This window comes from Mya arenaria, chromosome 4 (genome assembly GCF_026914265.1).
Source record: "Mya arenaria isolate MELC-2E11 chromosome 4, ASM2691426v1".
NCBI classification, from domain to species: Eukaryota; Metazoa; Mollusca; class Bivalvia; order Myida; family Myidae; genus Mya; species Mya arenaria.
In genome coordinates, this window is record NC_069125.1 from 76,063,476 (window position 1) to 76,076,430 (window position 12,955).

The 12,955-nt window shown below is 34.9% G+C and overlaps 1 protein-coding gene across 4 annotated transcripts; it reads right to left on the reverse strand.

Annotated features, from left to right (window-relative positions):
* Nucleotides 1-7,350: 7,350 nt before the first annotated feature.
* Nucleotides 7,351-10,709, reverse strand: LOC128232657 (uncharacterized). 4 transcript variants are annotated; one of them, XM_052946345.1, is made up of 2 exons: nucleotides 10,562-10,709; nucleotides 7,351-8,722 (listed from the first exon to the last, which is right to left on the reverse strand). In XM_052946345.1, exon 2 carries the CDS (start codon nucleotides 8,599-8,601, stop codon nucleotides 7,426-7,428), a length of 1,176 nt encoding a protein of 391 aa, XP_052802305.1. In that variant the 5' UTR covers nucleotides 8,602-8,722; nucleotides 10,562-10,709; the 3' UTR covers nucleotides 7,351-7,425. The 4 variants fall into 4 exon arrangements, with proteins under 4 accessions (XP_052802305.1, XP_052802307.1, XP_052802306.1 ...); XM_052946347.1 differs by lacking the exon at nucleotides 10,562-10,709 and adding an exon at nucleotides 9,334-9,360; XM_052946346.1 differs by lacking the exon at nucleotides 10,562-10,709 and adding an exon at nucleotides 9,205-9,344.
* Nucleotides 10,710-12,955: the final 2,246 nt, after the last annotated feature.

Genomic DNA, 12,955 nt, shown 5'->3' on the forward strand with positions numbered 1-12,955 from the left:
ATAACCTCTATACAGCGGTTACTTCCCTTCCAACTAATGTATTACTATCATACTTAAAAGTATGTACAACTTTATGAATGCCTGTGTCACTGTATGACATGGTATTGTCGTCTGCATAATCAAGATTGCTTTTATGTATAAAGATATCAATTTTAAGAATGTTTAACAGGACGGGGCCTAAGATAGATCCCTGTGGTATAATAGTACCAGTTTTTACATTGTTTGTGTTTCCTTAAGTAATCAGCAATGAGTGCTGGTGTACTTTCAGTTAAGCCATATCTGCAACGCGCACAGTGAGACCATGTTTTACTTTATAAGAATCGTTTAAATCTAATGAACGCCGTCATTTTGAATCATACGACAACGATTTCCAAACGAAACTACAGGCTTATTTACAAACAATAAATGACGAAAGAACGGGATAGATTCCGGCCATGAGAAATTATTGTAAAGACAACGATTACATTATTGGAATTGAGCATTATGCGTTTTATTAATGCACGAACAATCGGAAAACATATGCCTACTAGGCTCATTTTTTTTCTACAGCCACAAGTTTACAGTATACATCAATGAAACGCATCTCTTATATTCAAGTCATATTCAAAACATATTGAAACTTTCAATATTTGTTTGAATGCGTGTAAAGCACCGTACTTTCCTGGGTTTAAACCAGAACCCGTTTTGTAGGAAGTATTACCCTCCTTATACCGAACGCCAGGCAAGAGAGCTACTTCTACCACTTTTTTTTTCTTTTTTTTAAAACAGAGTTCTTCTGCATACGAAGAGAAAGCTCTACAACTAGGCTATCGTGGCGGTTGGTGTCCACTAATGAGGAGGAGGTGATAAAGTGTTCATGGTGTGCACGGACATTATGGTTCAACGCACCCTAAATGTAGTTTAAAGAAAAAATTAGAAGTCGAAAGGTGGAAATTAACCCTCATTTATTTATCGAGGTACTAAGGCCCGGGAGAAGAGAGTGGGACAGCCATGGCTCAATGGATGGCGATCAGGCTCTGTACGCGTCACTTCTGTTCTGGTTATGTTCCAAAGGAGAGCCCCGACCTAGATTATCATCCTCTTTTTTTTTCTTTGATTTTTCATTTGCAATGGTACACAGAGTCGTGAGTGTAAGTGTGATGCCAAACGTCAATAAACTATTGAAAAGTAAATATATAAAAATAATATTAGGACCCTACTTTTCGCCTCTCTGTCCGTCTCTTCCCGCCACCTTTGTGTATGTTTTTCTTGATAACTTTAAATTTGTTAAAGAAACCACCTTCAAACCTTAGGAGGTTGCTCACAGTAACGCTATGTCACAGTAACGCTATGCTATATTGGCATGTTTTCTAACTCAAAATTAGATATTGTTTGATTTATGGCCCTTTGATAACGTATTGAAATACAGTGAATCAATTCATTTTAACAGTATTTGAAAATGATTGAAAAGAATCGTACGAAACATAAGCATCGACTCAATGCTACTAGATTGCCTTCCTTGATTAGAAAAAATGCTTTAGCAGAATGCGAGTAGTATATTGAAAAAAAGTGAATGGAATTTTAAAAATAATTATTAATGGCATTTATGTCTGACGCATGCGCATTACAAGAACCATTACTCTGTAGCATACTGGTTCCATATTGTCTCCATTTAAATAAAATGTTTAGCCAATGGATTTACATTTCATTACAGAATGAAACGTTTTTGGATGGAAATATGAAACTTGAAGCTTCAGTAAATAACCATGTGATATTTTGTGTTGTAGAAAAAACATAACTCCTAAAGGCATTTTTACCAAATCTTTGTTCTTGCTGTGATAAATATTTTACTACTATTTATTATTATTCTTTATTGTATAAAAACGAAAACATAATTAATGGCAATCGGGGTTCGTGTAAAATTAAAAACATTACCGTTTTATTTGTTTCCAAATTATGCCCCCGGCAAACGAGTTAAAGTAAGAGAGTGAAATCTTAAATTGATTAATGACAATATATCTGTACACAATTCAAATTTATTACTATAATTCTGTGATCCATATTCCCAAAGTTAACTTTACTAATATTTGTTTTGTTTTATATTGATGTTACGTTTGATTGGACAAGATGTGAACTTGCACACAATGCAAGAACCTTCACGTGCTCAGTATAACTTAAAACATATGTTAAGTGATAATCAAATCCCATTGAGTAGTCTTCAAACAAGCTTACTACAAAAAAGAAGAACTTATTTAAAATAAGAACTTTGATTACAATTGAATACAAATTGATATATCTCAAATACAAATTTACTATCTAGTATTCATTAGTGGTATTGTCATTTATATTCGCAATGGCATAAAGGAAGGTATTTCAATTGTTGAAACTTCACATGATACAATTACTATATGCTTTATTCCATATACGTCTTGTTTTTCATATGAAAATTGTAAATAGGAAGGCCATTTACAGCCACTCAGTTTCATGTACTAGGCATTGTCTAAAAGTAAATGGATAATAATTAAGTTAATAACGATAATGCTTGAATTTAATAAGATTTACCTTTTGAGTTTTATCTTTATTAAGGATTGTTGGGATAAGAGTGAGGTTTGTGCACATAAACTGGTTTAAACCCCCAGTAAATTTACATTTTCCTGACCGTTCCAAGGCGGTACCTAACAATACTTGATAAACATACCTAGTTTTATATATATATATATATAGTATGTATGTACTCTGCGGTTTGTGGAGTTTTGTGCTGTTCTTCCATGTTTCTTGTTTGTGATTTTATTTTCTATGTCTTTGGCGTTTACCCTTAGTGCCATTAAACCGGGTTTATGTTTAAACTTTTTGCTACTGAGCTTGTTTCTGTAGCTTTTCGCATAAATATAAATTTCAACAATTTTGTTCAAAATAGTGATTAACAACATGATATAAATGTTATATATATATATATATATATATATATATATATATATATATATATATATATATATATATATATATATATATATATATATATATATATATATATATATATATATATATATATATATATAATTAAATACTTGTACTGATAATATGTCTGAGTTTGCGGTCCCGTTTTAAAATAGCTATATTTTGAAAATGTACATTAATTGATTCTGCTACATGATAAGGATGTAGAATTGGTAAGAGCTTTTACAAAAATGCAGTGTATAAAGTAATTCACACAGTGGTATAGATAGGATTGTGGAAATTGAGGAGGATTGCATAAAACTACTAGGTTAAAGCAACGTAGAGCTTTAAATACAATTGTAATATAACGAGTTTAAATATCTGAAGCGAAATAGACCTAAAGAATTTTGGAGATATTTCGTTCACAAAGAGCAAATCACATTTTTATGTTCCCCGGAAAGATTTTAAAAAATCATCCAGAGCAAATTTTTGCAGATATTAACCACATTATAAATGAGGAAGTTGAGCGTTTTGATATAAACCGTGATGTTCTATTTTTGGCCATCTAGATGACATATGCTTTTGCTTATTAAGTTGGAAACATAGAAATGCATTTTGGTTTGGCTTATATGATAAATATATTTGATGTTATTGTTATACGTCGAAGCTATGGCCGTTCTTGCAGAAGGACCTGAACATAAACACTTGAAAGAGAACACCATTGTATATCAACAATATTGTCAATAACTTCAATTGTCTTGGTATTTACTGTAATTATCCAGGACATTGTATAAGCTGTGGTGTTAATTGGGAACTTGGCAGAGTTCCTTGGTTTGAAATGTGTTTGGAAAGGTCTTTCAAATTTTGTTTAAAAAATCGTGAAAATTGCAATAGCTCATAATGGGTACACCGAATCTACTCAATTGCTGATCATCTTGGCTGAATGAATAAAATAAACAAAACTATGATGCGACTATGAAATTTCTTCGTACATGTGTCATGTAGAATACATGTCCTGTTTATATATGAGTAGATTGTTTCTTTTGTGATAAGCCAAAAATGTCACTGTACTGTAATCTTAAGCCTTAAGAACATTTATTTCTTTTAAAAAACTAAGTGCATTTCAAAGAAGATAGTTTAAGGAAAATATTACATGTTTTGACATATTTTCGGCTGATAACTGACATGTATAGTAAATATAGGTATAGGAATCGAAAGAGTCGATGGAAAATGTAAGTGTTGTTTTTTAAACATGATCTAAGATGAGGATTAACTTATGTTTTGTTGTGAGCTTAACAAAAGTCGATACTGGCCTGGCTTACTATGAACATGTTAAAGTATTTCTTTTTAACCATCTCAACAAGGAAACTGTTCAATGTAGTTGTTGAAAAATTATATCGAATCTGAAGTTAAATTTAGAATTTCTAACCTGGAAATTTAACTGTTTTAAATGTATGTATGTCAATTATATAATTAGAATATGACATTATTCTTTTTTGTTATTTTGCAATGACGCCATTACCATGTTTACAATAGTCATGGGTTTATATTTTGCTTCTGCCAATAAACTATGAACCTAATATCTTCTTGCAGCACGTTGGTCGATTTACTGCATCCACTGCAATATCCGATTATTTCTATAACACGCACAATGTAACTTTACTTTTTTAACTCACCGCACCACTGAGTGGTCAAAGGTACGCTTTTGTGATCCGTCCGTCGATGATCGTCTTTTGTCCATCATCCGTCCGTCGTTCGTTATCCCTCAAGCATCCACATGTCTAAACAAGTCCTAAATGTATTTAGTAAGAACAATGTCTTGGTCAAGTTCGATCATGGTCCACATCTAATGAGAAGGTCAAGAGTTATTTACCTTAGTTTATAAAAAAACTATATTGAATAGTGTTGCCACTCTAGCACGTTTTCGCCAATCACATAATACTATTTATATGACCATAATACCTCGGCCATGTTCGAATATGGGCTTAATATGACTAGGTGGTATAGAGTTATTGCCCTTGATTTATACAAATGTCATATCTAACATTGTTACCTTTCTAGCACATTAATTTATTCTCCAATCTTTATCATATTTAAAAATATGTATGACCATATGATATCGCAAAGTTCAATTACGGGCCAGTAAGTCAAGAGCTATATGTTACGTTCCTTAAGTTTATAAAAAATTTAATCACCAATCCAATCATATTTAATATGCCATGTATGACAATAAGATCCAACCAAGTTTCATTGATTTATAAACAAGCCATATTTAACAATATTATACCTTACAGTACATACATGTGTCCCTTCTTTGTGTATATAAAGTTGATCGGTCTGTATATTAATGTATTTTAATAAAAATCCAGTTTTTATGACGTCAGCGGTCCATATCATGTTTTTGGCCGGTCCGGACCTCGCCAAAAATAATATGGACCGCTGACGTCATTAAACTGTTTAGTGTTGCTTGTAATTTTCACAACGACATTTTTTCGCAAGAAAAAAATATTAGATTTGTTTAATACAACGCATCAAAGGCACTTTAAAATTATCAAGTGGTAAAAAAAGTGTTCGGTATAATATAAGAAATATAACACACCACTTCGGGCCATATGTCATTATAAGAACCGGCCAGTCAGCCCCCGAAGGTGAATGGACCGAGGCGTTACTATACACCTCCGGGGGCTGACCACAGTGGCTAGATGACAAAGGCTCATTAAAGTCACAATAAACAATTTCAGCGGCCGAAGGACGGGAACCATCGGAAAACCGTTGAGTGTTCCGGTGGTTCCCGCCCTTCGGCCGCTTTCGCTAATCGATAAAGGAGAGCTGGGTACCAAGGCATTTTGACAGAACAATGTCTGGCTAGCACTTGTGATAATTCGCATTTTGAAGCATTTTCGTCGTATACTGTTTCTCTCGACAAAAATACCGGTTTTAACGTGTATATATAACGGGCCACTGCATCTATGAGCCAGGTATTTTGTTTGTAGCTTACGAAGAAGTTATAATTTTCGACGAGAATTGGTCTTTGTTAACATTTTCGCCGGGCGAACATCTTCACTTGTTTCATATTACAGTATAGGGTATTTTTGAATTTTGACAAATCTCGTTTTATGTTTATGGCAATGTATTATTTTGGTGATATACATGTTCAAGTATGTATAAAATATAATTTTGGCTAGTTGAAATTATTTATTGTGACTTTAATGAGCCTTTGTCATCAAGCCACTGTGGGGCTGACTGGCCGGTCCTTATAATGTCATATGACCCTCAGTGGTTTGTAATATTTATTAATTGTTTACACTCTAGAAGCTTCATCTATCCATCAATTCTATGCATAATTATTTAATGAATATGCATGACCATGTGTTCTCGGTAAAATTAAAGGCCAAATAGGATTAGAAGGTCAAGAGTTAAGTGTGATTTATAAAAAAATGCCATATTTAACCTTGTTTACTCTTTGGCACATTCAATTGTTTTACAATTTTAATTACATTTAAAACTGAAATGGCTATAAGATCGGCATTGTTAGGTTATTGGCCAAATCTGACCAGTAGGTCTGACCGTTTCATCTCTAATCCTAGTCACATTTGAAAATAATATGTATTACCAAAATGATTATAAACATAGTTATTACCCTTGTTTCTTTCCCCAAAAGATGCTATTTTCACTACATTTACATGGAAAGGTAACAGGTGACAGGTCTTGACAATTTCAGGCCTGTTTTACTTTTATTGTAATTATCTTAACATTTTTTTCGCATACATGTATATTAACTCTTAAATTATATTATTTTTGTTCACAATGCAAACTTTTCAATAAAAAAACGGTTGCTCCCCTTAGGAATGACTACGCCGTTGGACTCACACAACCTAAGCGCTGTCATTTTAATACTACAAATTAGCGTTACATTAGCATAAACGTTAAATCGCTAGTTTAGGATCTGTTATACGATTCATGCAAAGTTTAATAAAACTATTTGACATTCGAATACCAAACGTTCGATCGAATATTCGTTTGCATCCCTACTTTTAATAATAATAATATGAACAATTCTTTGCATCAACTGTTCATGAAACTTGGTTAACCCAGTATCTCCAAACTTTTTAAGGCAGAAAAAAACTATATATTAATGAACGGTTTGTCCCATCAGGGTTGCGTTGAGCACAACGGAGGTTTGAGACAACTACAAAACAAATGAGGAAGCGGATGCAAAGAACACCGAAAGTCTGCCTTTGTGCGAAACAACCCAGCCAAATACAGTTTGTTAAAAACACGCTGCTAGGGATTAACATTGCCGATGTGGCTAATGTTCATCAACTAGTTCAATGTAACACCAACCCGTACACCATTCATGTAAGCACACTCATGTATTCTTGCAATTTATGTTGAGGAAACCTAAAATATCGTTGAAAATGTTACACATTCGTTAGACAGGTTTATTAAAAATATCAAATAAATGCAACACCATTCTTTCTAACAACAAACGCTTTAAAGAAACATTGTTTAAGCAGAGGTTTTTAAACTTCCTCCCTTTAAACGTCTTACATTAGGAACAAGTTTAACAGAACGGCCACTTCTACCATTCAAAGAAATATCCGTTCGACTCCTTTCAAAATACTTGGTTTCTATGGAATTTTGTATATCCGAAAGTTGAGAAAAATCAAAAAGCTCTGCACTAGAGACAACAACAGGTACGCGCTTCCCTTTCGTTATATGAGCACCGGAAGTAAATGTGTTTGCCCTCTCTACAGGATCTATATTAACTTCCATTTGATAACTCCCGTCTTGGTTCGGTTCTTCGCTATATCTGGGACGTTCCTGAGATGATCTGCTGTCTTTCTTCATTCGAACATCTGTCTTTGATTTAATTCTAATATATTCACTGTAGTTGATTGGTTCATTTATAAGAAAAACATGGTCACCGATACTAATTGGCTGATAAACTGATACCGGAAGTGCACATCTATCGCGTATTCTTGCCATTCCATAACGCGGCTTTAAGATCTCTCTCTGTGGCATTCTGTCATATTTGTCATCTGCACACTTTTCTAAATCAAGATTTAAGTCCTTAAATACATCAGAATCAATAACATGAGCATTTGTTTTAAGAGGACTTCGCGGCTCTATTTGTGATCGGGGCAAATGCGTAATCGACTTTTCCCGTTTAACTTTTGCCGCGTCATCTATCAGCTTGTCTCGTGTCAATAAACTATTTCTGTTCAGTGTATTTATGTGTAGCTCCCTAGCCTGGCCTTGTCCAGACTCTAATCTCTCTTGCTCTATACCATCTCGCTTCATTCGGGCCTTCAATGCCTGTATGCCTCGGAGGAGCGAGCTGTTTGGCGCACGACGGCCCTTGATGCGCGCCCACTGTTCATAATGGTTGTGGTCAACATGGAGCATTGGGTCAATGCCCTGCACAAGCCCTTTAATACGTGGAACCCCATGGCCTGTTTGAACTAGTTCCTTCGACGTGGACACAGTACCAGAAAAATCTGCTATTTTGACATCAGGGTCGAATTTCACCTGAAGTACTTGACCATCGCTGTTTCTCTTAGAATTACTGGCGGTCACATTTGGCAGAGACTCGTCATGGCTCGAGGCGGTAACGGCGGACCGGACATTTTGATCGCCATACGCATGCTTACGAAACTGTATCACAGGCAGATCCGTGGCCATCCAGATATTTAAGACATTAATTATACACCATTTTTTCCCTATAACGCAAACACACTTCAACTGATAGTTAATCCATTTAGCTGATGTTAACTCCGCGACTTCTCGTCAATTATGGGCTATTCTGAAATGAGAAAGCACACAATTCAAATAATTAAGTCCATGATTTATATGAGCCATTGTTCTCGGGATCAAAGACATCGATTTCCTTATTCAAGCACATTTCCTTTATAGGCCACTTGAATCAAACTCGACTTGCAAAATAAAATAAAAACATAAATATATATACGAGCGATATATCAATCTGTATCCGATCAAATACTTCAAATCAACACGCTTCTCAGGGTAATATATTTGTTATTGGTTGTAATTCAAAACTTTTGATAATTGTTGTAATCTTTTCAATTAAAAAGTTTCCGTAATTAACGATATTTTCGCAGAGAAAAATAGCATAAAACCGATAATGGTACGTGTCATAATCAATTTTAACAATGATCTTTATACTCTTTGGATATGTACTATGGCAAAGAATTTCAAGTTTCAATGCTCATTAGGAATATATCCAAAAATTCAAACCATTCCTGAAAATAAAATAAATAAACTTGCTTTGTATTCAAATCCAAAATATTTTTTTAAGATAGCCTCATACACAGAATGAAAGAAGTTAATTGACGACATGAAATAGAAAATTCAGATTTAATCAATGCCTATCTTATCTTGAAAGAAGAGCATCACCGAGTCAAGACCGCTGATATAATCCGGGCAGCTATGATAACACCTGTGAACCCGGGCGAACAAATATGTCCCACTCACTGACTTTCTCGTACGATACCACTTATCAATAGGCGGTATGTAGTTTTTTATATGTTATAAACAAGTGTTTATGAATACTTCTTAACATTTTGGAATACTTCGCTTTTTATAAGAAGTAAAAGTTAGACATTCAAATATGAAGTTGATTTAAAGAAGGGTTTTATCTATATATTTTCATTTTTACAATTAAAAATGGAGGCTTGATTTACAAAGGGAAATTCTCATTCATAATGGACGCTCGCGTACGCCAAATGAAGGGAGTTCTGGTCCTTCCTTTCAGAATGTATTAACTTTCAGTTACGGCTAGTGTTTAATAATGTGTGGAGTCTTTAAAATGGCTCCTTATTATGTTTCTCTGGTCCTTCGGGATAATTAAAATGGTCTTTATGACTCCTGGATTTAGAATAACGATTAAGTCGGTGCTAAGTGGCCGTGACAGTGATGCACATACCGTTGTGTATGCCCTTAATGAATCGTGAAAATAGATTACCTGCTAAGTCGGTGCAGTATTGCATAGTTCATTGATGTCAACCACCACTGCTATATCAATGGTACAATGAAAACTACAGAGACAAGCCCATACGTTGTATGCCCCAAGGATTTCCCCTTCCCTAACCCTGATCATTTTCCTTTCCAGAATGTTAAGACATTTAACCCAGGTTGATAACATTTGAGTGATTTTGCAACCGAACAAGATTTTTACTCCGCTTTATTGTTTACTTTGACGGTAGCAATTAAAAGTACATTCCTAAAATGTGATTTGAAACTCTTTTTTTATCGTAAGAAAACTGAAACATGGCTATAATTCTTACTGTATTTCTTTTTCTTACCCTAACTATTTCCATAACTTTTAAGATATTCATAAAATGCAAGCTCAGAAAGTGAAACCCGGAGTGGTTGAATGATGTCAATTGCTTCATAATTTCCATTTTTGTAGTCATTAAAGTCAATATTAATAAGAATGTTTACAGAACAAATATTGGATTGAATTATTATCTCCCATTAAAGGAGGAGCTTAAAGTTTACTGTTTAAGTAAATAAATCTGTTATTAGTTAAAAAAACCCACTTCACTACATGAATATTAAAATAAATGTTGGTATAACACTCATGCTTTATATATATTCTATATATCCATAAATTTTAACTTACTTCTGTTTTATTCCCTTTTTGACTTAGTATTGTTTTTATCTTTTTCAGTTATATACATTTTAATTAATTTCGGTAAACCTTTTAAAGAAATACATAGGATATAATCAAGTCTGTAACTTTAAATGCTACTCCTCATAAACCGTGCCAATTTAAGCGACTGTTCACGCTGTATAATGTATCGTTTGTACTCAAACAATACCTCGTCATATAACATGTGATTCGATGTGATAAGCTAATCAACATTGTTTTATAGTTATAAGAACGGGGCTTAATTAAATATCTGTCAAAGAAAAATTGCCAACTCTATTGATTTTTACCCGCCAAGAAACTCGAGTATTTATACTTAAAGCCACCGAAGGAGTCTTTCTGTATCGGAACATAAAGAAAGTGTTGACTGAAGATACGATGAAGTAATTAAACTTGGTTGTCGCACTCATGTTTGGGCCAATACCATTGGATGATTTTTCCAATTTTCTGTTAAATAAATACATGCATTAATTTCATGTAAAGAAATTGAAAAAAAAAAATCACAGTGCTGCAGTCTTTTCCTTTTTCTTAAGATAGCAAAAGTTGAACACTAGCATGTTAAATATATTTAAACCTCTCCAAGGCTCGTTATTACCGAAAGTGTGTTGCCATACTTGGCGGACTCGAGAGTGTCTCGTCACGTTAGCTTACAGCCGTGTAACGACGCATAACAGCATCGCCGCATAAACGAAATCGACCACGTTTATGCGGTGATTTTCAACGCATAAACAGGACTTTCTTATGTGGCAAAAAGGCACATTTTCGCCAAATAAAAAGTAGTTAAAACACATACTAATACAATAGTGGTTGATAAAGTTTCATCAAGTTCGGATTTAGTTTTTTTGTGTCCACTTAACCAAGCTTTGAACTAGACTTTTAGAGACGTAAATTATGACAAAGATTTAGTAAGATCGGTTTAAATGTGAACCAAACCAATTGATCTTTCTGCACAAACGTTTGAAATGACGTTTGGCCAGACTAAAGGCGGAAATATCGGGCCATTATGAGTCACTCGTGCCAATCATCACTCAACGGCCCGGGCACGCCGTGTATTAACCTGTAATTAAGTCACGATAATTCACAACACCGTCATTTTGGACAATCAGAAAATTGAATCGTCGTATGACGTAACATATATTATCGCCTTTTTGTCAGACTGAAAGGCATGTACCCTTGACAATGAGCACTTTCAACTTTTTTCAACCATTTCTAGAAAAGTCAATTGTTAACGACGGACAAACAACAGAAATCCAACAATCCTCACAGCCTCACATGTGAGCTAAGAATTATTTCCTTGTCACGAACCACTGGTAATTGTGCGATTGTGAAATTTATTTACGTGTAGGTCATCAGCGTATATATCTGGTTACCAGGGCAACGAAAGGAAAACTTTTGAAGATTTATATTGTTCAAATTTCAAAACAACATTAGTTTTGGGCACTTGAACAAGATGACTCAGATGACTGATAAAGGGTCATCATGGACGTCTTTCTTTCATTGATTTTTGTTTTTATGCACCAGTCATTTGTAACCAAGAAAATGTAGATTTCATCGTTTACACGGGGGTTGTAAAATGAGTTTTTCCAGCACCGATCACATGACCGGAAACATACGTCCGGTATGCAAGAAAATACCATCTTACACCCCATGTAAGATGAGTCACGCGCAACAATGCGCCACTTCTTATTTCATTTATTGTATGGTTTATGAAAAATAAATTATGCCATTTGAATAAAGTGCAATCAAATATATATGTTTGCAAGACTTTTAATTAAAATTTAAAATAAATAATCGTAAAAAACGCTATTTTGAGTTACTGCGCTCTATGACGTCAGTTAACAACGTCACACGCGCTTTTTGGTGTATTTGTACAAAAGTTCGTTTTCAACGTCATTTTTTCCACATTGATAATTTTAGATATGCAAGAAAAATTATCAATCATGTTTTTCCGGTCCGGATCGAAAAATCCGACCCTTGGGCACGCTGCGTGGCCGGTAACTCGGCAAGCCTCGTTACCGGCTTACGCACGTGCCCTCGGATCGGATTTTTCTCTCCGTACCGGAAACACATGATAGATACTTATGCACCAGTCAATTGTAACCACGCCTCCCAGGTCCCGGGGTATACCGGGGATAGCCGGGGAAATGGGCCGTGTTTTTACCTTTTAGGTGACCCCACAGTGCCGGATGAATGTAGTGGTGCAAAGTATAGCGGGGAATGGGCCTTACCTCGGGTCCCTTGGGTACGGGGGCATTTGGCGGGGATTTTACCATCAGTTCGTTCCCGCAGGGCGGGGATTTTACCCGGGGTTGGCTGGACCGAAGGTCAAAGTCCCCGCTACTCTCCGGACCTGGGGGGCCGTGGTTA